Source organism: Sprattus sprattus, assembly GCF_963457725.1.
Source record: "Sprattus sprattus genome assembly, chromosome: 3".
NCBI lineage: Eukaryota > Metazoa > Chordata > Actinopteri > Clupeiformes > Clupeidae > Sprattus > Sprattus sprattus.
Window position 1 is genome coordinate 44,415,834 of NC_137922.1, and position 23,229 is coordinate 44,439,062.

Here is a 23,229-nt window from a genome sequence, read left to right on the forward strand (position 1 = left end):
TTAAGAAAAAAATGTCTGGCTTACATTGCATGTATTTTGTTTGTAATGGGTGTCCTTTCTATATCATGCATTGGCTGCTGTGATTATTAAATATACAAATGTGGATTAAACATAGCAGAAAAACAGTTATAGTTGCGTATCAGATGTAAACATATTTCTTTGCTCATTTCACCACATGTTCAAGCATCATTAAGGGGTTTAATTCCCACAACAATATTTTAAGATTATTTAAGGTTTTCTGTTTCCAAATTAATGGCCCATTAAAAGAGATTAACATAATTATTGTCTATGAATTTTAATATAACCAGCAAGCATTTTTATTTATATTTAAGAGTGAGAAAATATATTAAAAACTTCAAAACTTCAAAAATGACATCTTTATTGAACAGTGAATACACTTCTATTGAAACCATGAAAAGCAAAGAACATTTTTGCATAATCACAGAATGCATATACGTATCTCTACTCTAGAAAGGTTAGTGGTGCATATTTTGCAGTGCGATTACCCAGGTGCTCCTTTAAGAATGGCTGGACCTTAAAGAGGTTGATGTGGTAGTCTCTAGTGTGTTCATGGGATAATACAAGAGTTTGGCCCTTGCAGATGTCCTCTACACCCCAGCTCACAACTCCAACCTTTAAAGGGAGAATTAGTCAAATAAAACATGAAAACAACAATAGCATACAGGTATACAGCACCAATAGCATGCAGAACACTGTATCCTGTAAACTTGAAATGTAAGCGATGCCTGCACCGCATCTGAACCATAGGTACATATATAAGCATGTTTTCTTACCTGTACTGTGCGGTAACTCTTGTCAGTAAATAGTGCACCACCAGAGTCGCCTGTGCAAAAGATAGGAAAAAACAAAGATTAAAGACAAGAGCAACAGCAGCAACTGTGACATTTATGACAGGGGAAGCCCCATTACTTTCTTTTCCCCCCAATTAATACAACTTATCTCCCTCTGGAACGAAATACTGTTTTCTGATTTGCTAATGGGGTGCACATTAAGTTCGTATAACCGGACACCTTGGACGTAGTCCCCGTAGAAAAGTTAAATCGCCGTTCCATATCATACTCTTAAATGGTTACCATTGACAACCAACGTAACGTTTTGTTTTTTTTACGGCCTTCGAGCTGTACATGATACCACTCGCTGAGGGTCTGTTCCACGCACTACTTTCTCTTCTGGTACCCGGAAATCCCACAGCCTCAGTGGCATGGTCACAAATGTACTGATATCAACGGTGGGTTTGAATGGCCAGTAGTGCAGCACAAACCCCATCCACCCACTCGACTGCAAACAGTGTTTTTGGCTGGATATCCTGAGTTCCCTGAGCAGGCGCTATTTTTGAAGATGTAGTTTGTGGTGCTGTTGAACTGTATTGATTTAAACAGAAAAGTGCTAGTCAACAATCTTTATCAGAAGCTAAATACCTCCCCACAGCGTCAATCTGCCCCCACATCCAAACTCATGTTCAGGCTTCCTCAGTTTCAAAAGTGATCCGCCGCTACCGGCCATTTCATGACATTATTTGCCACATGACAAATGGCTTCTATCTCTGTATGTTGTCTTTGTGTGTAACCATGCCAACCAGCTTGCCTCAAGCTCATTAGCATTTTCCTGCCTGCAATCATTTTATGCATATCTAGGGTGACCAGACATCCTCCTTTACCTGGACATGTCCTCTTTTCGAGACATAAAAAATGCGTACGGCAGGGATTCCAAAATCGTCCTGGATTTTGCCTCGTCCGATATTTGTGTTTCTCTGGGTCTTTTACAAAACTAGTTTTTACGTCCTTACAAGTTTTGTAAAGGGTATCTCCCTTCCGTGCCACCTTCTTGCGCGAGCTCTGACTGTAGAGAAAAATGTCGACCGCCTTCCCAGTGTTGCCAGATGTATGATAATTATCGTCCAAATACGAACATTTTGAGGCCTTGGTACGATACTTCGCCATTACCAATCTGGCAACACTGAACACTTGCCACCTCCAGTAGTTGCATTAATTACAATAGTATATGAGGATGTGAAAATGATGTCAAAACTCTGTTGCGGGGGCGGGGGAGGGGGCGGGTGTGGTGTAGTGTAAATCCAGTACGCAACAAGCAGGATACGATTAACAAAAGCTTTACTGTAAACTGTGAGCAGTATCTAAGTACGTGACTACATGCCAGGAGGTTACTCTTCTTCTGCCTTCATGTACGTTAGCTAGCTACTATTACAACCATAGATGGTGCCATCTAGTGGTAGCATAATACAGAACACAACATCTCCTCTCTCTGTAAAAGAATACTGTTACTTACATCAGCACTAAAATAAGAGGTAAATATGAACCAGCACAGGATGACAATTCAAAAGTGATAACGGTCATTCCAACCAACTATCAAGCACACATAGCATAGTTTAGTGTCCTGAAAATGCATTAACCTGTAATAAAGAAAGATTAGGCAAACCTAAAATAGCAATCATATCATTGGAAAAATGTAATTAAATCTCTCGAAGAACAAAGTTACTTTAGCCAGGTGAAATAAAAAAGGAAAGGCTCTAATGTCAGTAAATCAGGTCAATAAGCAACATAGTCCTGATGCCACTTAGGTGCGACTCTGGTGCGTGAAGGATCTGGAGAAGTGTGTGTAGAGGTCTGTGAGTGTGGTAGAGTGTTGTTGTTTGCATGTGTAGCGGTTCCAAGTGGAAGGTTGGCCAGGTGAGTTGCATTCCACTTTTTCCCGTCGCTTAGTAGGAAGGTGTTTGGACCCACTCGCTTTTCCACTTGAACAGGTGAAGAGAATCTGGGGTGAGCTTTGGGTGTTTTGCGGGGAATCCTTATCCTCACTCCCTCTCCCTCCTGGAATGGAGGATCGCGTGCACCACGCCTGGAATCGGCGTAGCACTTCATCTTGTCCTGATTCTTTTTAACTGTATTTCTCACTGCAGTAGATGAAGGAGTCACTGGGGTAGACAGAGGGAAAATGTCAAGCCTAGTGCGCATTTTACGCCCGTAGAGCAGTTCATGGGGTGATGTGGAGGTGGTAGCGTGCGGTGTTGCACGGTACACCTGAAGCCAGGTTAGCACAGCCTCTTTCCATGGCTGTGTCTGCAGGATAGCTGTTTGTAGGCAGCTTCTCAGGGAGCGATGGAATCTTTCCACAGCGCCATTAGCTGCAGGGTAGTACACTGATGTCCGTATATGACGAATGCCCTGTGTCTCCATGAACTTTGCAAACTCAGCTGATGTAAACTGAGGCCCATTATCAGTCACAATGTTCTCTGGATTGCCATGGCGACTGAATGTGGACGTCAGGAACTTTACGACATCTGCTGTTGTAGCGCTGTGAGAGAAGGCAAGTTCAGGCCACTTGGAATAGTAGTCCACTAAAGTTATAGCATAGCGGCAGGCAGGGATAGCTGTTTCAAATGGCCCAACGATGTCGAGGCCAAGTTTCTGCCAAGGACCCTCAGGGAACTGGACAGGTTGCAGAGGAGCAGGGTGAGTAAATGCAGTTTTATCATTTGACTGGCAGGCAACGCAGGAGGCTATGCAGGTCTGGACCTCAGAATCCATTCTTGGCCACCAGTATAGGTCTCGCAAGCGTTGTTTTGTGCGTACAACTCCTTGGTGACTCTCGTGGGCCAAGGCTATCAAGGTCTGGCGTACAGAGATTGGCACTAAGAGTCTTGAACCTCGGAAAATGAAATTGTCTTTGACTGAGAGCTCATCTCTCAACTTGTAGTAGGAAGTCATGTCCTGGTTTACTGCTCTGATGGAGGGTGGCCAGCCACGATGAATCTGTTCCCGCAGAGTAGTCATTTCAGGGCATGTAGAACAGGCAGCTTCAAAGTCAACCACTGGAAGAGCATGTAGTGTGGAAGAGATCAGAGCCACTAATTCAGGCTCCACATCAGCAGACGGGTTAGCAGGTAGAGGCAAGGGAAGACGAGAGAGGCAATCTGCTGTGTAGTTTTGAGACCCTGGACGGTACACAATGTCGTAATCAAAGCAGAGTAGGCGTGCAGACCAGCGAGCCACACGCATCCCAGCTCTGCCTATCCCCTTGGTCGTAAGCAGTGTGGTGAGGGCCTGGTGGTCCGTGCGCAGAGTAAAACGATGGCCCCATAAATATGTTCGCCATTTTTCTGTAGCCCACACACATGCAAACGCTTCCTTTTCAACTATGGAGTATTTGCGCTCTGTTAATGTCAGGGTGCGGGACGCAAATGCCACTGTTTTCTCTGTGCCATCAGGATGTATTTGGGCAAACACAGCACCCAGTCCGTAGTCACTGGCATCTGTAGAGATCACTGAGCGGAGTGTGGGGTCATAAAGGGCAAGTGCTGGACTAGCTATCAGGAGCTGTTTAACTTCATCAAAACTCCTTTGAGCCTCTTCAGTCCATTTGAATGTATCTGTTTCTTTGGCACACTCACGCATAGGAGCAACAACAGTAGCAAAGTTTGGCAAGAATTTAGAGTACCAAGACACAAGGCCCAGGAAAGACCTCAAGGTGACTGCATCAGATGGCGGTGGGGCATTGAGAACTGCATCAATGTGCTCTTGATCTGGCAGGATCCCCTCAGCAGTGATTACATGACCAAGGAAGCGCAAGGTAGTCTGCTTGAAATGACACTTGTTGTCGTTCAGCACTAAGCCTGCCTCTTTCAGTTTCAGCAGGACAGTTTCGAGGTTACGGTCATGTACAGTAGACGTGGCACCATAAATTATCAGATCATCAAGATAGTTCTGAACGCCAGGAACACCTTGTAGAATTGTTGCCATCATTTTTTGGAAAGCAGAGGGTGCCGATGCTAGGCCATAGGGCACCCTACGAAATCTGAAGAGACCGTCATGGGTAATGAAGGCTGTCATGTCTCTACTCTCCTCATGGAGGGGCAACTGGTAGTATGCATTTGCGAGATCAATGGTGGAAAATACCTTAGCACCTCGCAGGTTGGCAAGGAGTTCATCGATGTGGGGTAGGGGATAGCTGTCGATGACCACTGCCTTGTTCGGTTCCCGGAGATCAGCACACATCCGGATTCCACCATTTTTCTTTGCTGTGACCACAATGGGTGACACCCAGGCAGAGGCATCGATCCTTTCAATGACGTCAGCTTTCAACAGACGATTCAACTCGGCAGAGACGCTTTCTCTAACAGCAAAAGGCAAGCGCCGCAGCTTCTGGCGCACAGGTCTGATGGTAGGATCCAGTTTCACTTTATGAACGAAAGTTTTTGCACACCCCATCCCAGGGATGTTGGTATCAGTATGTGTTGCAGTGTTTGTGGACATCACAGATGTGGGCGGCACTGGAGCTGAGGTTAGGACAGTATCCCCTCGGATGCCCAGGTCCAAGGCAGTGAATAAGTCCATACCTAACAGTGCTGTCCCTTTCTCCACGATGAAGAATGTGGCAGCAGTAGAGGTGTTGTCCCTCTGTACTTTCGCTTGTAGACATCCCAGCAAAGGAATATTATCTCGTGTGTAGGTCACCAGCCTGGTAGAAGCTGCAGACAGTGGAGTGTCACTGAAGAATTTCTGGTAAATGTGGTATGGCAATATAGACACGGCAGAACCAGTGTCCACGACCAGCTGCATGGCCTTAGCAGGGGTAGTGGTAGTAGAAACGGTGACATTGCACAGCAGTCTCTTTGGGGCATGGGCAGAATTATCCAAGTACAGTATCGTTACATCAGGTAGCTGTATCTCACGCACATTGCTCTGTGGTGCTGAACGGCACACTCGCGCAAAATGTCCTCTTTTATTGCATGATTTGCATTGCACCTTAACTGCAGGGCACTGAGAAGAGTTCGCTAAATGCTTGTCTGAGCCACATCTGAAACAGGATCTGTGCTGTGAGGAGGTTGGCGTAACGGCAGGAGCATGGGAAGCAGCATGAGGAGTAGCTGGACGAAAGTTCTTTTTGTATTTCATGTAGGGCTTGGACTGTATAGCCTGCACTGAAGCGCCATTGCCATCAGTTTTCATTTTGGTAACCTGCTCGGCGGCAGCTTCCATTTGTATCGCCAGCGTGGTGGCTTTCTCTAGAGTCAAATCAGGTTCTAATAACAGCCTTTCTCTTATTTTGTCGGTTAACAAATGTTCCAGCAGTTGGTCTCGAATCATCTCCTCAGCATTTTCCTTGAAATCACATTTCACAGAAAGCGCGCGAAGGGCAGCTATGTACTGAGTTACAGTCTCATGTGCTAGTTGAGATCGCTTTCTGAACATATGTCGCTCCACTACCACGTTAACTCTAGGAATAAAGTGTTTTTGTAGTGCTTCTACAGCCTGTTCAAAACTTGTACCTGTTTCGGGCAGTGCGTAAAAAATCCTTTGTCCTTCGGCGCCAAGGCAGTGAAGTAAAGTAGCTCTCTTGCGGGTTGTTGGCCAAGCATTCCCAGTTGCATTTATTACTAGCATGTAGTTGTTGAATATACGAAGCCAAGACTCGAACGGCATTGACGGCTCTCCCGGACAAGGCAGAAACGTTGCAGGCACAGGAACGTGTACAGACATCTTGTCTGAATTGCAGAATAATCCTTGTCGCCAATTTGTGGTGTAGTGTAATTCCAGTACGCAACAAGCAGGATACGATTAACAGAAGCTTTACTGTAAACTGTGAGCAGTATCTAAGTACGTGACTACATGCCAGGAGGTTACTCTTCTTCTGCCTTCATGTACGTTAGCTAGCTACTATTACAACCATAGATGGTGCCATCTAGTGGTAGCATAATACAGAACACAACAGCGGGGTCCCACGACGAAGTGTCCTCTTTTTCACAAACTCAAATCTGGTCATTGGGTAGGCCTTCCTGCCTGCAATTATTATCCTGCAATCATGCCTTCACACACTGTTACCTACAATCAGTTCTTCCCTTTCTGTAATGCCACGAACATCAACCAGCCCCCCAAAACACAACCCACAGAGTGTTGATACAGTGACCTGCAACATGACCTGTGTGCGTAATTGATTAATTTAGCGTTCCTTTTTATGCAACATGATCTGTGTGCGTAATTGATTAATTTAGCCTACCTTTGCATGCAACATGATCCGTGACAGGAGCGATCCCGCCAGTGCACAGGAAGTTTTCGGTTACAATCTCCTTTGCATCTGTGGCTGTTATACCTTTAGCTTTCTTGGCATCTTCAATGCAGGCATCCCTCTACAATGTGAAACAGAATCATTAAAGCACACATATGCATGATAATCAAGCAAATCAATCATCAGTGCAAGTCAGTTATCGTTCAAACGTGAAGATCATTGCACTATATGTGTTTGTGTATAGGTATTGTATTTCTGTAGTCCAGTGGACAGCATATAATCTGCACTGTAAGCCTCCATGGATATATTAGCACCTTATTATTTATATCATTATAATTTTTGTTTATTTTATTATGTAATAAATGCATTTTTATAGTATGCACTCACCGCATTTCCGAGCTTGATTGTAGTGAATTTCTTTTCCCTTTTTGGCGACATTATAGAGGCATCTTCATACTCATTATTCAATAACAGATTCTCTGTGGAAAGCAAATGTGTAAAGTATAAAATATATCATATATAAGTGAATATAGGCAGTACTTAGAGCATTCTCACCTGTCGTGAGACCACATGTACACATTGTGCAGATATGCATTCAAGAGGAAAAACAAGGTTTTTGGATCCTCAGGCCATTCGGATGTATCAGTGGCTAAATCTAAAGGTAGTCAGCTATGCATCCCACTTCTGAACTGAGTCTCACTGGTTTTATTATAAGGCTCCTCCGAATGCGCTGTTGATTTGAATGGGCCACCCCAACGTTCGGAGGTATGATATTTCTTTACATTGACCACTGTGCATCAGGGTCCTGTTCATCCCATCGGGATTTATTTTTTGATAATAACCGCTGCACTATACATACATGTAATCCCTTACTTATCACAGTTCAATCAAGAGTGACAGGAGAAGTAGTTTGTTTGCTGGTGTGTGGCTTTTCAGTGTGTGGTATTGCCTTGATCAACTCACCATGATCCTTGCATTTCACATTATCGCCGGTCAGTCTCAAAGCACCACTGGTTTCCTTAGTGCAAGGAATGCAGATCGGTCTCAAGAGGGGAAAAAAAAACATGAAACAATCACAGTCTGGTGGCGGACAGCCCTAATCTGGCCAGAAAGAGAATTGACATTTGGACCCCCAAGATATTTTTTGAATAATTGCAACACACATGGACATCTGAGATCATTTTTGAAAACATACAACCCACAATTTGTTTTTATACTTAAACAATTATAACATGGCTCAGCTAATCTAAAACCATTTCATTACACTAATTGGCTTAACATGTCATCAAAAGTACATATGATATTGCACAGAGGAGCGGAATTTTACTAACCTTGCAGTGGCAGAGATCTCAACATCTTTCTTAAGTTCAATAAGCGCCACATCAAAGTCAAAAAACGCTGGTATGCCTTTATCTTTCTTGGCCAAGATATTATAATCTGGATGAGGGATGTATCTCTCCACTTTGTGCTCTGGGACACACAGGAAAGGATTAAAAAGGAGTATAAGACAGGCCAAAAGTAAGGCAATCAAAAAAATAGCTGGACTGCAACTACAAAATAACTTATTTGTCGATATATACTCATATATACTTGCATGTGATAAATATTTCATATTCAAAGTGAGGACATTCTTAAAATTAAAGCACATGGAATGTACGATGAACCTTTGGTCTTTCCGTCTTGAATTATAACACTTATTCCGTCGCTCGTGTCTCCAAACTTGAAGCAGTGGGCAGCAGTCAAGATGAAGCGGGGGGTGACCAGAGAACCCAAACAGCTGGAGGGAGGTCCATCTTCATGCTGGAGAAAGAACAGCGGTCATACAAGAGCTAACTGAGACCTGTTCCCTCTTAAGAGGTGGGTGTAACAGTGGTTATGTCCCTGTCTGCAGACTTGAAGCAGTGGGCAGAAGTTAAGATGAAGCGGGGTGTGATGATAGGGAACCCAGACATTTGGAGGTTAAGTCGTTATGCTTAAAAAAGAACAGCGGTCATACAAGAGCTAACATTTGGAGCAGTCACTGTCATACTGCATTGAGAGTGAAGGGCAAACAGGTAGCCAGCTCCTGCCAGTAAGGCAATGCCTTAGCAAAAGGTCTTAATACAAGAGTTAATTGATTGCTGAGTGACAATGCCTTTAGCAATAGGTCTTAATACAAGAGGTCACTGATTACTGAGTGACAATGCCTTTAGCGTTTTATCTTGCCATGAAAACTTTAGTTTGGCTTACAGGTTAAGACAGTTCCTAAATGTCAACATTGTGATGGCAGATAAACCATTATTGTTACATGTTGAATTTGGTCTTCATCTTCTTCATCCTAGACTTAGAGAGAGACAGATAGAGGTTGTTGTCTGAATCATCTCAAGAGGCTAGGATTAGCAACTACTGATAGATCTACAGCCACAGCATTAAAATGTCATATATGAGGTCAGTTAAAATATCAAATAATGTAGAATTATTAATTCCTGCAAATGTAGTCCAAAGTTACTAGCAGCCAAATTGCATCCTACTAGTGGTTGTAGCCCGGGACAGTCCCGTTTCTCAGCACATTTTTAGTGTCCCAACTTAATAAATCAAAACTTGTGCTTTATTGGGGGGCACTGTAGCTCACACAGTAGCCTTGACCACATTTGGGCTTGATGGCATGGAGGACACAGGTTTGAATCCGGTCCGATGTCATTTCTCCAGTCCACTTCCCACCTCTTCTCCCTCTCATTTCCTGTCCCACTCATCACTAACCTAACAATTAAAGGCATACAAAAAGCCAAAAACAAATCTTTAAAAAAAAAAACTTGTGCTGTTTTGGGTTTGAAAGCAATAAGACAACATTTATGGGAACATCATTTACTTAATGAAATTCACAGACGATGGAGAGGACACAGCTGCAGTGCAGGGTGTTTCCTGTTGAGGAATCTGGTCACCCCTGTGGTTGGAATTATTTTTGATAAAGAATATTGTTCAGAAAAGCCACTTACTCGAACCGAGATCTCAGCCAGCCAAGGCTGCTGCTGGCGGTGCTTAGAGGCTGTCTCCTTATCGCCATAGCTGTAGTGTCTGTGGAGACCACACAAACCTACATTGCTGCTCTCATCTACAGGAAGAAGAAAATATCAAATATCAAATGGCTATACAACACCACGCATGAACACGAGGATACAAATTCAATATTTTGTAAAATACAAATATTTTACAAAGAAGGTACCGCTGCGGTCTCTGCACTTTACTCAAATCTGTAAATTATTTTTGAATTAAAAAGGAAATAAAAAAGTCCTTATGTATTGTGTATTATGCAGAGACTACGCAAAGACATGTATTCTGGGAAGGAAAGCTATACCGATCATTTGATCGAAGACTTCATGGAGTTGTTCCAGATTATCCATCAAAAACACATGCTTTCCTGCGTTGTCTGTCACATATTCTGTGAGCAACTCCCTCTCTACATCCGGCCCCAGGCCAAACATGTATATATCTGTAAGAAGAAAAGCCATGAGCAAGCTTCAGGATTCCCAAAAACACCATACACACCTGTCAAATTCCTCCACATTATATACCATGGTCATATCTGCTTAAAAATATACCTATTCTATCATATATATGTGTGTGTATATACAGTATATGTATACACACACACATATATTTATATATACACATACACACACACAAATATATATATGTATAGACACACACACACACAGAGTATATATAAATATACACACACACACACACACACACATAGGTATATATATATATATATATATATATATATAAACGATTCAGTACAATTCGATTCGATTCAATGCGATTCAATGGGATTCAATGCGATGCGATGCAGTTCAATAATTGAAAACACTGAGTTGGGAGGAAACAATGGACCTCATTCTCGAAATTTTTATTAAAGTGTTTTATTAAATATTTTCTTACCAACCTCGAAACACCAACCTCAGAAAAGATCTCTGGCGGATTCATGAACGCCTGGAAATATGATGTTATTTGAACGTGCTTTCTCGTGCACCGTGTATACATTAACACCCCGCCAGCTCCTTATAAGGGGCATCCACAGGCAACGTGGAAGCAACTTCAGAGACTGCTCAAAATCATTTCAAATAGGGTAGCTAGCATAACATTGGCCATTGATATAGCGTAGCTAGCATTGCATTGGCCATTGAATTGAATAGCGTAGCTAGGATAGCATTTGCCATTGACATGAATGGGAGTTGTAATCTCTCATTCTCTCCAGGTTTTGGCAGTATTTGTGAGGTGCAGCCTGATTGGTTTATGCTATGCGGGTTTTGGCCAATGACAGGCTGTCATTGTTCTGACTGAGATCAAATGCAATAGCGAGTGGTTTGTGTTTTGCGGCCCATGAACCTGTTTATAACTTTTAAATCGGGCATGGCATTTTAAGACCGATACGGGACTTCACGCATCGATGTAGTTGTATCTTACATGCTAAGCTAAAATCGATACATATCGGTTATTTTTTACACCCCTAATATATTTAAGCAATAAGGTTCGAGAGGCAGTACTGTATCGTCAATAATGTACTTGTTCGAGGGAGTTGTTAGGCCCGACGCGCAGCGGAGGGCCGGCAAACCCTCGAACAAGTACATTATTGACGATACAGTACTGCCTCGAGTACCTTATTGCTTTTATAACACGGTTGCCAGCGACTTTATAAATATTAAGTACAATTAAAATCTAAACAGTAAGCTGCCTTTCAGCACAAAAAAAGTTGTAGACACCAAACGTTGTGTATCGCATTTCAGTAGCCAAGAGAAAATAGTCCCCCTTTGTGTGGCTGTTGCTATGCAACAGACAAATAGCATTGGGAACTTCACGTCTGTTAGCCTAGCACAAAAAGTTTGTTGATGATTAGCTAGGAGATCGACATTGATCTCGCACCATTTTATTCATTCACATTGCTCATTTTATAAAGTTGCCATTAAAATAACAATTACAACAATGGGACACTTTCAACTTTGTTAATATTTGTTTATATTGATTTGGATATCGCCACTAACTCGCGTGTGAGAGCAACGTGTGTTTCAATGGATTTTTGGTCTAAGCGTTAGCAGTCACCTACAAATAATATTCGAGACTTTCAGTAAAGACTTACAATACTCTGCAACATTCGTGTAGCACAGAAACAACTAACCGAGTCAATCTAGACATATAAAAAGTCGTGTACTTTAATTCACATGAAACATTCCCCACAACACGCCGCCATCTTGGTTAGATTTTTTTTTTGAGTGCGCACTGATATGGAACGCTCAGGTAGATGAAAACAGGTCGTACAGTTACTATATCGTTGATTAAGGCACACCCCGGAACTCACTCTCAGAATGGTGGATTCCATCTACCCGTGTTATAAATATGTATAATGTTTGTGTGTGTATGATTATTGTTCCTCACCCAGTTTCTCCATACGCTGCTCTTTGTTATTTCCATACACAAAATCCTTGATCTGACTCACAGGACGATTTGGATCTTGACCCATGTTGGATTCGCCTTAGAGAACAGAAAAATCACATCAATGAACACACACACACACACACACACACACACATACTGTATATTTGTATATATATATATATATATATATATATATATATATATATATATATATATATATACAAATATATATTAATATATAATATATTAATATATATAGATGCAAAGACCTGTGTCTGCAGAATGAATGTTTTTTACCGTCAGTGAACATGATGATTACATGGCTGCTGTTCAGAAACTGCTCAGGCTTTCTTGCCTTTATAAAACTCATGTGTTCCCAAATGTATGTAAAGGCTGCTCCCAGGTTGGTTCCAGAATCGTCTCCATTATCTGTCACAATAAATAATACAAACATCTTGCCTCAAATATTGATAAAGTTAGACAATCTTAATTATGGAGCTAAAACAGACACTTTAAGTGGGGGGAAAAAATTATCTAAACTAAAAAATAGAACATTGGCTTAAAAGTTTAATCCTATGCAAATGAGGAGCAAATTTCGCTAGCAGCGGCCAATCAGATTGTTTGGTGTTGTCTCTGACGGTTTGAAAATTGCAGGACTATGGGTTCATTTAGTGCAAATGAGGAGTGAATTTTGCCAGCAGCAACAACCCCTTACAAGGCCATCCAAGCTTTTCTTTAGAAAAATAAACGGCGGAACGATGCCATAGTCCTAAAAAAAATTCAAACCATCAGAGACAACACAAAATCCTGCACGTAATCTTAAGGAGCGGGTCCTCTTCCACGGAGTCTGCCATGTTGCACCTCCATGTTTCTTCAGTAGCCCAGAACAGAACAAACCAAAATAATGGTTTGAGATCCAGCTTTTTGAGCTGTCATGGGATTTGACAGCAGGGACGTGCACAGTCATTTTGAGGGGCCTTTGCTCTGCCCTGGCAAGAAAGGGCAATAAGTTCATTTTTGGAACTGCCACCGCCACGCCCCCTCTCCCTGCGCGCATTTTCTGCCAAATCACTTGAAACTGTAAAATTGTAAGGGTTGATCACTAACCCCCGCCACCATGCCTTCTCCCCCCGCGCACATATTCAGCGATTTTAGCTAATCTAGGCCTACATGAAATTCTGCAGCCGTTATACTATTTCAAAAAATAATAATGTCCTTCGGAGGGCCAACTTGAGTCGAGGAGGGCAAACAGGCAGTTGCCCGGGCAACCTTAGCTCCCTCCTCTGCACATCCCTGTTTGACAGCCACCTTAGGCACTCGCACACACTTGAAAAGGGAAGGGTATTCAGGCACCTTAGGCACTCGCACAAACTTGAAAGGGAAGGGTATTCAGCTGGTTGCAACTCAGCAGCCCCAACTCTAGATGCCACTTAACACAATTTACCAAAAGGCAAAGTCAAAAGGCAAAAAAAAACTAAAAAAAGAATATGTTTAATAGTGTCAGATGTAAACATTGGCATGGTGAGCAAACAAACAATATACTTACCAACAAAGTTATAATTGTCCAAATCTTTTATGACATCTGCCAGATTTTGTTGGTTCCCTATATAGTGATTTTTTATGTCAACAATTGGTGTAACCTTGGTGGCAAAGAACATAATGTCATAATTGGGCGTCACATCATAGTAGCTGATCTGGAAGATAACCAAACAATGCCATAAGTCCATGAGGATCCAGAAGAAAATGAATACACAGGCAATACAATCACTATACAGGTTTAGAATGTAAATTGCACTCTTCTAACTTTCCCCATGAATTCTCTAATACTAAACCTTATACACTGAAGAAGAATATAAACATACAAGAATAGTTTCCCTCCATTGTTTTGTTTTTTGACCTGACATGAAATATCCAGTAATTCGTCCATACTTCAAAACATCCCATTAGTCCTTATTTCTCTCTCCTTCTGTGTACAAATTCACATCTCTAGCCTTAGTCACGTGGAATACATAGCCTTCAGCACCGGCAGATTTTCCTGACACAAACTGTAACTCACAGAAATCTTTCAAATTGTTTTATGTTGTGCTAAAATGTATGTTCCAGATTCATGTTCAGTATAAGTGCTTGAAAACATATGACCTGAGCAACCAACCTGGTCAATCAGGTTCTTAGTTATATTAATGGACATTTCGAGTTGATCCGGTTCAATGCTATCAGATGAATCAATGGCGATAAAAATGTTTATGTTTCCACCCTTATCCAGATGGATTTGCTTCCCCTCCTGTTGATTAGGGCCTGAAAAACATCACATACGTATATGACGTAATGGCAACAATACAGTGTCATACATTTGTGAAGAGTCTGCATTTGGTAACAACTACACGTTTGTCTAAAATCTCTATGAGTGAGATTCCCAGCAATACTCATAATTGCTCAAAATAATTCCTGCAGTTTTATTTGGACCTTTAAAGGCACCCAGTGCAACTTTCGTGGCTTAAAAATAAACATTCAATTTCTAGTCTTTTTTACACGTAGTACGTTTCAATAACTCCATACCATTACATATCGACATTCAAGGAGCAAAGATGAGACGTCCTTGTGTGGTGAGAACCGATAGAAAATCGATAACAACAACAATCGCCGCCATTTTCTTTATTTATTGGTGCCACCAATAAATAAAGCAGGATTCCAGTCAATGGAAAAATGGCCTCTCCCCACCGGCGATTGCTGTTGTTTACAATTTTCTATCAGTTCTCACCACACAACGACGTCTCATCTTTTCTCCTTGAATGTCGATATGTAATGGTATGTAGTTATTGAAAGCCTATAAAGTTGCACTGGGTGCCTTTAAAGAAAAGAAGTGACATTTTCTGACATGAAAATAAAACTAAAGGTGTTGCTTGTGCTTAAGTCGATGAGAATTTCCAATGAGAAAGGGGCCAGATTGTCTGGTGTAATTCTGTACTAGAATCACTGCATAACTGTAATGACAAGCAAAACAGAACAAGACTCACTTTCTTCATCAGCTGTTTTCGATGTGTAATCGACTACAACTGTTTGTAACTGTTTATATTGCTGTTGATGTTGCTGAATATGAACACATTACGTATGTCAGGAAGAATATGTTTCTCCATATGTTAAGTGCTTGTAGTTATTATATTTGTGTCACACACTGTGATTGTCTGGTGTAATTCTGTACTAGAAGCACTGCATAACTGTAATGACAAAACAAAACAGAACAAAACTCACTTTCTTCATCAGTTGTTTTCAAGCTGTTCCTGAGGGCACTTCCAAATGCCTCAGACACTTCCTTTGGAGTGTCAAATGTGTAAGCGACTACAGCAGAAAAGCACACTTTACTGAAATGTGTAATCGACTACAACAGAAAAACACACTTTACACAAAATGTGTAATCGACCACAGTAGAAAAACATAATTCATTCAAATGTGTATTCGATAACAGCAGAAAAATGTACTTTACTCAAACTTTTAATCGACCGCAGCAGAAAAACATAATTTACTCAAATGTGTAATCGACCGCAGCTGAAATACACACTTTGCTCAAAAGAATGAAATCTGTTTAAAAGTTCTGATAAACTAGGTTGTATGTAACTGTTTATATTGCTGTTGATGTTGCTGAATATGAACACATTACGTATGTCTGGAAGAATATCTTTCTCCATATGTTCAGTGCTTTATTGTATTTGTCTCACAGACTGTGTCAGAAAAGGTGAAAACCTGTGCTATTAGACTCAAACAGAGGAATCACAATTGTCATCTACAATACTTGCATGATACATGTGTGGTAAAGAACCTGCATGCAAATGTCATACTAATGTGGCATAATTTCCATCAACATGCAAGGTAGGTCATATATAAAACATATATCTTTTCTAATACATGCAATTTTTTTTGTCTATGTTACTGTACACGAAAGGGTCCATAATTATGATTTTCCATATGGATTGGCCAAGCAAGAGAATGTTGAATAAATGGCCAATAATAACAACAATAATAATAATAATAATAATAATAATAATAATAATAATGTTTATTTTCAGTTTCACTTACAGTGACACTCGGGCTCGTTGCCAGTCCAGTCTCCACTCTCCTTGCACGTGCGCTCCTTGGAGCCGACGCGCATCAAGCCATCCTCACAGCGGTAGGTCACTTTGTCACCGATGTTAAAGATGTGGCCATCCCTGCGTGCACCGGCTGGCACTCCAGGATCTGGGCAGTGGTCCGCTGTGGAGAGGCATTGCAGCATGTGGCTTCAGCATTCAATGTCATACAAAGTAGACCATTATCACAAGATACTATAAAAAGCGCTCCACAAAACACTTTGAAAAATCAATATGTTCAGTTATTTTTTTGGGGGAAAAAATGTTGGCTGCTTTTCGAGAAGCAATCAGTCACTTTTGTCCCAACTAAAAAAAACTGACTAAAAAGATGTTAGAATGGGGCCCATGTTTAGCTTGAAATAATAATGTATTTCACTTAAAATTTAAGATCAGTTTCATTGTTTTGGTCCTGATAATAGTTTTGTCAAGCCAATTAGTATGTTGTTCAACATCATATTTTAAAACTGTTATTATTCAGAAATTATATTATTATCAAAAACAGAAGACTCAAATAGGTGTGCTATAATAATTATTATTATTGTAATAGTAATAATAGTATAATAATGCCATCGTTATAATAACAATAACAACAACAATAATTACAATCCCATTACCTATTCCAATACCATTAGCGATAGCGATAGCGATTGTAATAACACTAAAAATGACAACAACAATAACAATAACAATAATAATAACACTCACTGTTGCGACTGCAAATAGGTGTCCTGCCACTCCACTTTCCATTGGCTTTACAGACACGAGTCGCAGACCCATAGAGTTTGTAGTCAGAAAAGCACTCATATGTTGTTGTGTCATTTACGTAGTACCTGTCTTGTGGTGGCAGGACATATCCATGTCTAAAAGCCATTGGATCAGGACATTTGACCACTTTTGGAAAGAAATAAGCAACAAACATTGATGACTAATGTGTTGAACAATTTGGACCCATGTCATATGAAGTGGAATTGTTACAGTTTACCTGTATATACATATGGAAATATTATAAAAATCAATTTAAATATAATTCCTTACCTTTAGTAAGCAAACGGTACAACTAATACTCAAACCCATAAAAATCATAACATTTAGTCCAACACAAATAACCAATGATCAGTTTTATCAAAAATCAATATAATCAATCAGTTTTCTTTTGTTATCTTTTTATTTATGTCTTTATTTTAAACATATTTAAGAACTGTGAAAAGCGCTTTATGTGATATATTATAATATTTTTGAAAATGTAATTTTTGTGAAAATGTGATGTATTATAATATTTGTTATTATTATGATGATTATCATTATTATTAGTAGTATTATTAATAATAATAATAATAATACTACTATGACGATTGGCGTTATTATTATTATTATTATAATTATTATTATATTATATTATTATTATTAATAATAATAATAATAATAATATGGTTATGTACGCCCTTCTAAATGAATTCTTGATGGAGGGAGAAAAGAGTCATCAGAAGATATTGGAATTCCTGAAAAAAGGTAAGGCAGCGACCAACAGGCCAATTATGGGTGGATTGCTTTATCACTCCAACCTTAATTGCACATAGATTCTGGCGAGCAGAGAGGGAGTGTGAATGGTTGCTGCAACAACACTGCCTTGATAGATGCTTTTTTTTGCTGCTGGTCATCACCACTATGCTGGATGGATAACTTGGCATATACGTGAAATGCAGCACCTTCCTTCCATTGCAAAATATGACCTTCTTTCCGGAAGTCATGTGCAGTGAGTGCAGATATGTTTGGGGAGCAGACATGCATCTAGCAAAGGAAGGGAGCAGGGGGCATGAAGGGTATTTCAACCAACCCTGAACAGGTTGCAGTTTGGATCCAATCATTTGGCATATATTCACATCTTTCTCAGTCATTGGATGGCATGTACGGTGATTAAGTAGCGTCAGATAAGACTCTGTCCAACAGACACAAAGAGGAGGGTGAAGCGCGACGGGAGTTGGATGCTGAGGACCGCTCTAGAATTGTGAGGATGCTGTGGGAAAACACATATCCACTCATGACAGAGAGCACTTTACTCTACCACATCATAAATGGACAGGTGGCTGATGAAAAGGTGAATGTGCAGGACGCGCTGGCAATTGGCCAGGCTATGTGTAAAAAGTTTTCTTTATCACTTCTGGAGGCATTTAATGCACCCATCTCTCACAAGGTAGTGACTATGAAGTTCCCGAAAAGGAAATGAAGGTCAGTGGGAAGGTTTTTTGTGACCTTGAGTCATTATTTGCTTGATTGTTGATGGTGGGAGGCCAGAGAAAAATGAGGCTCTCTTCTCTCTTCAAATATGAGCTTAGCCCAGTCCCCTTGTCAATCATTGATGACAATTGATGCCTCCGAAAGGGCAATAAGTCAGTGCTTGTCCAGCAGCTTGGAATTCCAGTTTGCATTCCCCAGCCACCAGATGTTGTCATTGTGGATCCATCTCAGCTCATTTATCACCTGGTTTGGCCATCGTCTGGGACAGTGGCAGATCTTGCAGCCCGCATGGGACATCGGCTTAGTTGTTACAACACCCAAACATTTGTCATCTGTGACCTTGGATGCAGCTTGGTATGACATTTATCGAAAGCGCAAAAGGCCCCCAGCACTGAAAACACCACCTCCTACAGAGCGTAATATGCACCTTCATGGAAGACGTGCCCAGCTACAGGTGCTCTTATGGAAAGCAGCAGACCTGATCCACTGGCTGTGGATATCACATTGTTTGGATGGGACAAAAAGATGGGCCTAAAGAAAGGAGAGGAACTGATTATGCCCACCCAGGATTCAAGTCCAGTTGCTCCTCCGGCTTTGTTAGATGTCGTCAACTGTGGTTGCAAAGCCGGGTTGAAACCTTGCACATCAGCAAAGTGTAGCTGTGCAGCTGCAGGTCTGGCCTGTACCAGTTATTGTTCCTGCAAAGGCAATGATGGGATATTCTGCAACATACTCACTCAACAGCAAGAACACAAAGAGAGTGATGAAGGATCTGGAGAAGATGATGACAGAACAGACGAGGATAGCAAAGATGAGGAGGCTGCCATTTGTTGATTAATTGTGAGGCATAGCCATTCGCCTGAAAGTGGTAGCCAGTGTGTGCTTTTTTGTGGTGCAGAGGTGAGGCCCTCTTGGTTCGTGTTGCATCTGGCGGGCTGACCCGGGTTGCCCAGACTCAGTTTTAAAGGCACCCAGTGCAACTTTCGAGGCTTAAAAATAAACATTCAATTTCTAGTCTTTTTTACACGTAGTAAGTTTCAATAACTCCATACCATTACATACCGACATTCAAGCAGCAAAGATGAGACGTCGTTGTGTGGTGAGAACTGATAGAAAATCGATAACAACAACAATCGCCGCCATTTTCTTTATTTTTTTTAACCTACAATAAATAAAGCAGGCTTCCAGTCAATGGAAAAATGGCTTCTCCCCACCGGCGATTGTTGTTGTTTACGATGTTCTATCAGTTCTCACCACACAACGACGTCTCATCTTTGCTCCTTGAATGTCGATATGTAATGGTATGGAGTTATTGAAACTAACTACGTGTAAAAAAGACTAGAAATTGAATGTTTATGTTTCATTGAATGTTTACATAAAGTTGCACTGGGTGCCTTTAACTTTTGCGTCTGACATTCTTGAATGCAGTTGAGAAGAATATAAGAAGGACTTTCTTCTGAACTCCACTTCGGTGGATTTAGGACAATATTTGCCATTCTACAACGTTTTCTCATCTGGGATTTCTTCTGAATTTCGCTAGACTTTCAGAACGCGAAATTGCAGTCGTAACTATTCTCAAATGCGATTCCTCAATGTGATTCCAAAAATAACCACAAGATGGCCCACCGTGCGTGTTACAGTAAAAGGGTTGGCGGCTGAATTTGTGACAAACCGTTGGTGATTGTGTTCACGTCAACTCTACAGACATCCTCCGATTAAAATAATTATAATAATAATAAATACGAAAATATTTGTATCATTAACAATTACGTTTCACATTTATAGTCATGATTCTACGAGGCATCGTGATGTCATAAAATAAATAAAAGGATAACACCAGGATGCTAATCCAGACTATTCTCATTCGTAAATCCACGTTAGTGGAATGAACTGCCTAGCTAGCACTACCAGAGCAGGCGCGTCCCTCTCTACCTTTAAGAAGCTTTTGAAGACCCTTCAGAGAGAGCACCTCCCTTCCTCACCTTCGACTAGTGCTTGACTTGCACTTACAGCAGTTGCATTTCTGCACTCCTTTTTTCTTTGCGCATCAATTTAAGAAACTATCCCGGGGGAGCACAGCTGGGAAGTCTTTGGCTGCTTGTGAACGTATTTTCAAGCGTGCAGGAATGCGGTGGAGATGCTCCCCTTACGTTGATTTTACAAAGTCCGTAAGAAACATTTCAGAAGAATTTCAGAAAATTATCGAGAATGAGGCACATTGTGTTTACCATGAAAATAACCTTAGATTTCATCCAAAATGTATAACAAATGTTTCCAAATTTGTTATTCAATTACCATTTTAAAGTATGAAAGTGCCAGAATTGAATTCAGCATCCTCTAAAACCTCTAAAAAGACTTGGGAGCCTAGCCTAGGAATTGGCCATACAGTGCAAAATATGTGGTTGAATTGGACGATTAAGCTTATAATGCTAATTCTGCAAATTATGCAAATTGCTCAACATATGCAACATAGCATCAGGCAGTTTCTGGGGACCCATACTTCACATTTCTGCTAAAAAACTTTGGTGTACTCAACATTTCCGGGTTCACTTAGTTGGCTACTAGACTAAATTAGGAAATTAGGACCTAAACAGTACATAGCACATACAATGCCGACATTTTCTGTACTCACTCTTGCATTCTAGTCCATGCTTTGGTAAGGGATTCCACCTCCCACTGGACAGACAGCGACGACTTTGAACTGGAGAATAGTATCCATCTTGGCATTTGTAGGCCAGCAAAGTGGCGACTTCAAAACCCCGGCTTAGGGTAAAACTTCCTCCCTTTATCGACAGCAGCTTGTCTGAGCAGTAATGTTGGGAAAGAGCACCTATTCCAACGAGTACGGGGAAATATTAATAACCAAATGATTGTATCCTCTAAAAAGCTGTTCTAGATACATCTGTGTAATCCAGTGACTGAAATCGTTTTTTGTATTTTTATATATACCTTCATCACACTGACATTTCTGGTGACAGTTAATCCGCCATTTGTCCAAACTTACCTGGTGCAAAGGAAGAGACTGTCATTAAAGTCAGCAAAGTCCAACAAGCAGTTTGCGCCATGCTAAGTCCTCCTCTGGTTAACCTACAAATGAACAGACCACATACATGATTTTTGTTTCTATCTGTGTGTGTGTGTGTGTGTGTGTGTGTGTGTGTGTGTGTGTGTGTGTGCGTGTGCGTGTGCGTGTGCGGCAGGGTAGGGAGGGGGTGGTGAAGGAGGACATGACTAAGTGGTGGCAATTGTTTATACAAGAGCTGAACTAGGCTAATCAGTAACTGATAGTGACAGAGAGAGAGAGAGAGAGAGAGAAAAAGAGAGAGAGAGCGTGAGCAAAGGCAATTTAATCTAATATATGTTAAAGTTATTCCATAAAGCTTAATACTGTCTCCCATGTCTGATTTTAGCAATGGTGAGACTGTGAAATGATCATCATTTTAATATTTTGGCCATTCCGCTAATGATGGCTTGTTTGTCGAACACTGTTACTTCAGAGCTATTGAAAGAGTGTTAAGGTGGCTGAGCCGTTGTGTTCCTAAGCTAAGGTAGCAAAACTCAATCCTGGTTCCCAGAACCAGACGCTCTCAGCTGCATTAAAACAATGACTGTAATCCCACTTGATTGACTGTAGTATGTTGGAAATAAATTAATGTTTGTACGCTTGCAGACTGACTCCCCTTCCCGTAACTATGATGAGGCAATACGGGCCGCTCTGCTCTTGCTTCATCACACAGTTAGAAGGACAACACTGCAGAACAAACACAATAGCAAGAAACACCACTGGTTTACACTCACTTTACAACCCAAGATCAGTGGTTTTGGAAATAGCTTTGTCAAAATCCTCTGAGGATAACTTTTGGAGTAACTTTAAGCTGAGTTCATTAAAAAAAAACACTATATAAAAAACAGTATAACAAACTATATTGACTACTACTACAAAATATAATACAAGCAAGAAAGATGACACATTAGAGACCCATGATGTCACATTAAAGATAGATAGATAGATAGATAGATAGATAGATAGATAGATAGATAGATAATAGTAAGATACATTTATATAACACTGCAATATAGATGTCAGTGACTCACAGACAGACAGACAGACAGACAGACAGATAGTTAGATAGATAGACAGGAAAAACAAGAAAGAGATTAACTAGTGCTTCAATTCGGTACTAGCATTAAAATGACGAATTGGAAAAATCACTCAACACGCTGAAATTCTGGCTCCCCTGACTAAAAAGTAGCAGACAGTAGACAGAGCAGACTAATGGCCTTCATTGCACAGTGGTTAAAGTTATATAGATTTGGACAACTGTTTTAAGTATATTTAACCCGTCAACAGGGGAGGTTTGAACATTCAAAGGAATAAATGTGTTAATCGACATTGTAATCTTCTAAAGTTAGGCTT

General features: G+C 40.8%; 1 protein-coding gene across 1 annotated transcript; it reads right to left on the reverse strand.

Moving 5' to 3' along the window:
• Nucleotides 1–462: 462 nt before the first annotated feature.
• Nucleotides 463–21,877, reverse strand: LOC308361573 (complement factor B-like; the record flags this gene model as incomplete). The annotated part of the gene is made up of 18 exons (XM_080833961.1): nucleotides 463–633; nucleotides 795–844; nucleotides 7,036–7,165; nucleotides 7,432–7,523; nucleotides 8,008–8,087; nucleotides 8,376–8,514; nucleotides 8,709–8,844; nucleotides 10,020–10,135; nucleotides 10,379–10,513; nucleotides 12,457–12,552; nucleotides 12,754–12,885; nucleotides 14,003–14,150; nucleotides 14,609–14,751; nucleotides 15,706–15,792; nucleotides 16,528–16,701; nucleotides 17,283–17,468; nucleotides 21,445–21,642; nucleotides 21,817–21,877. The coding sequence occupies 18 exons, from the start codon at nucleotides 21,875–21,877 to the stop codon at nucleotides 463–465; spliced, it is 2,274 nt and encodes a 757-aa protein (XP_080690087.1).
• Between the last annotated feature and the right edge of the window lie 1,352 nt (nucleotides 21,878–23,229).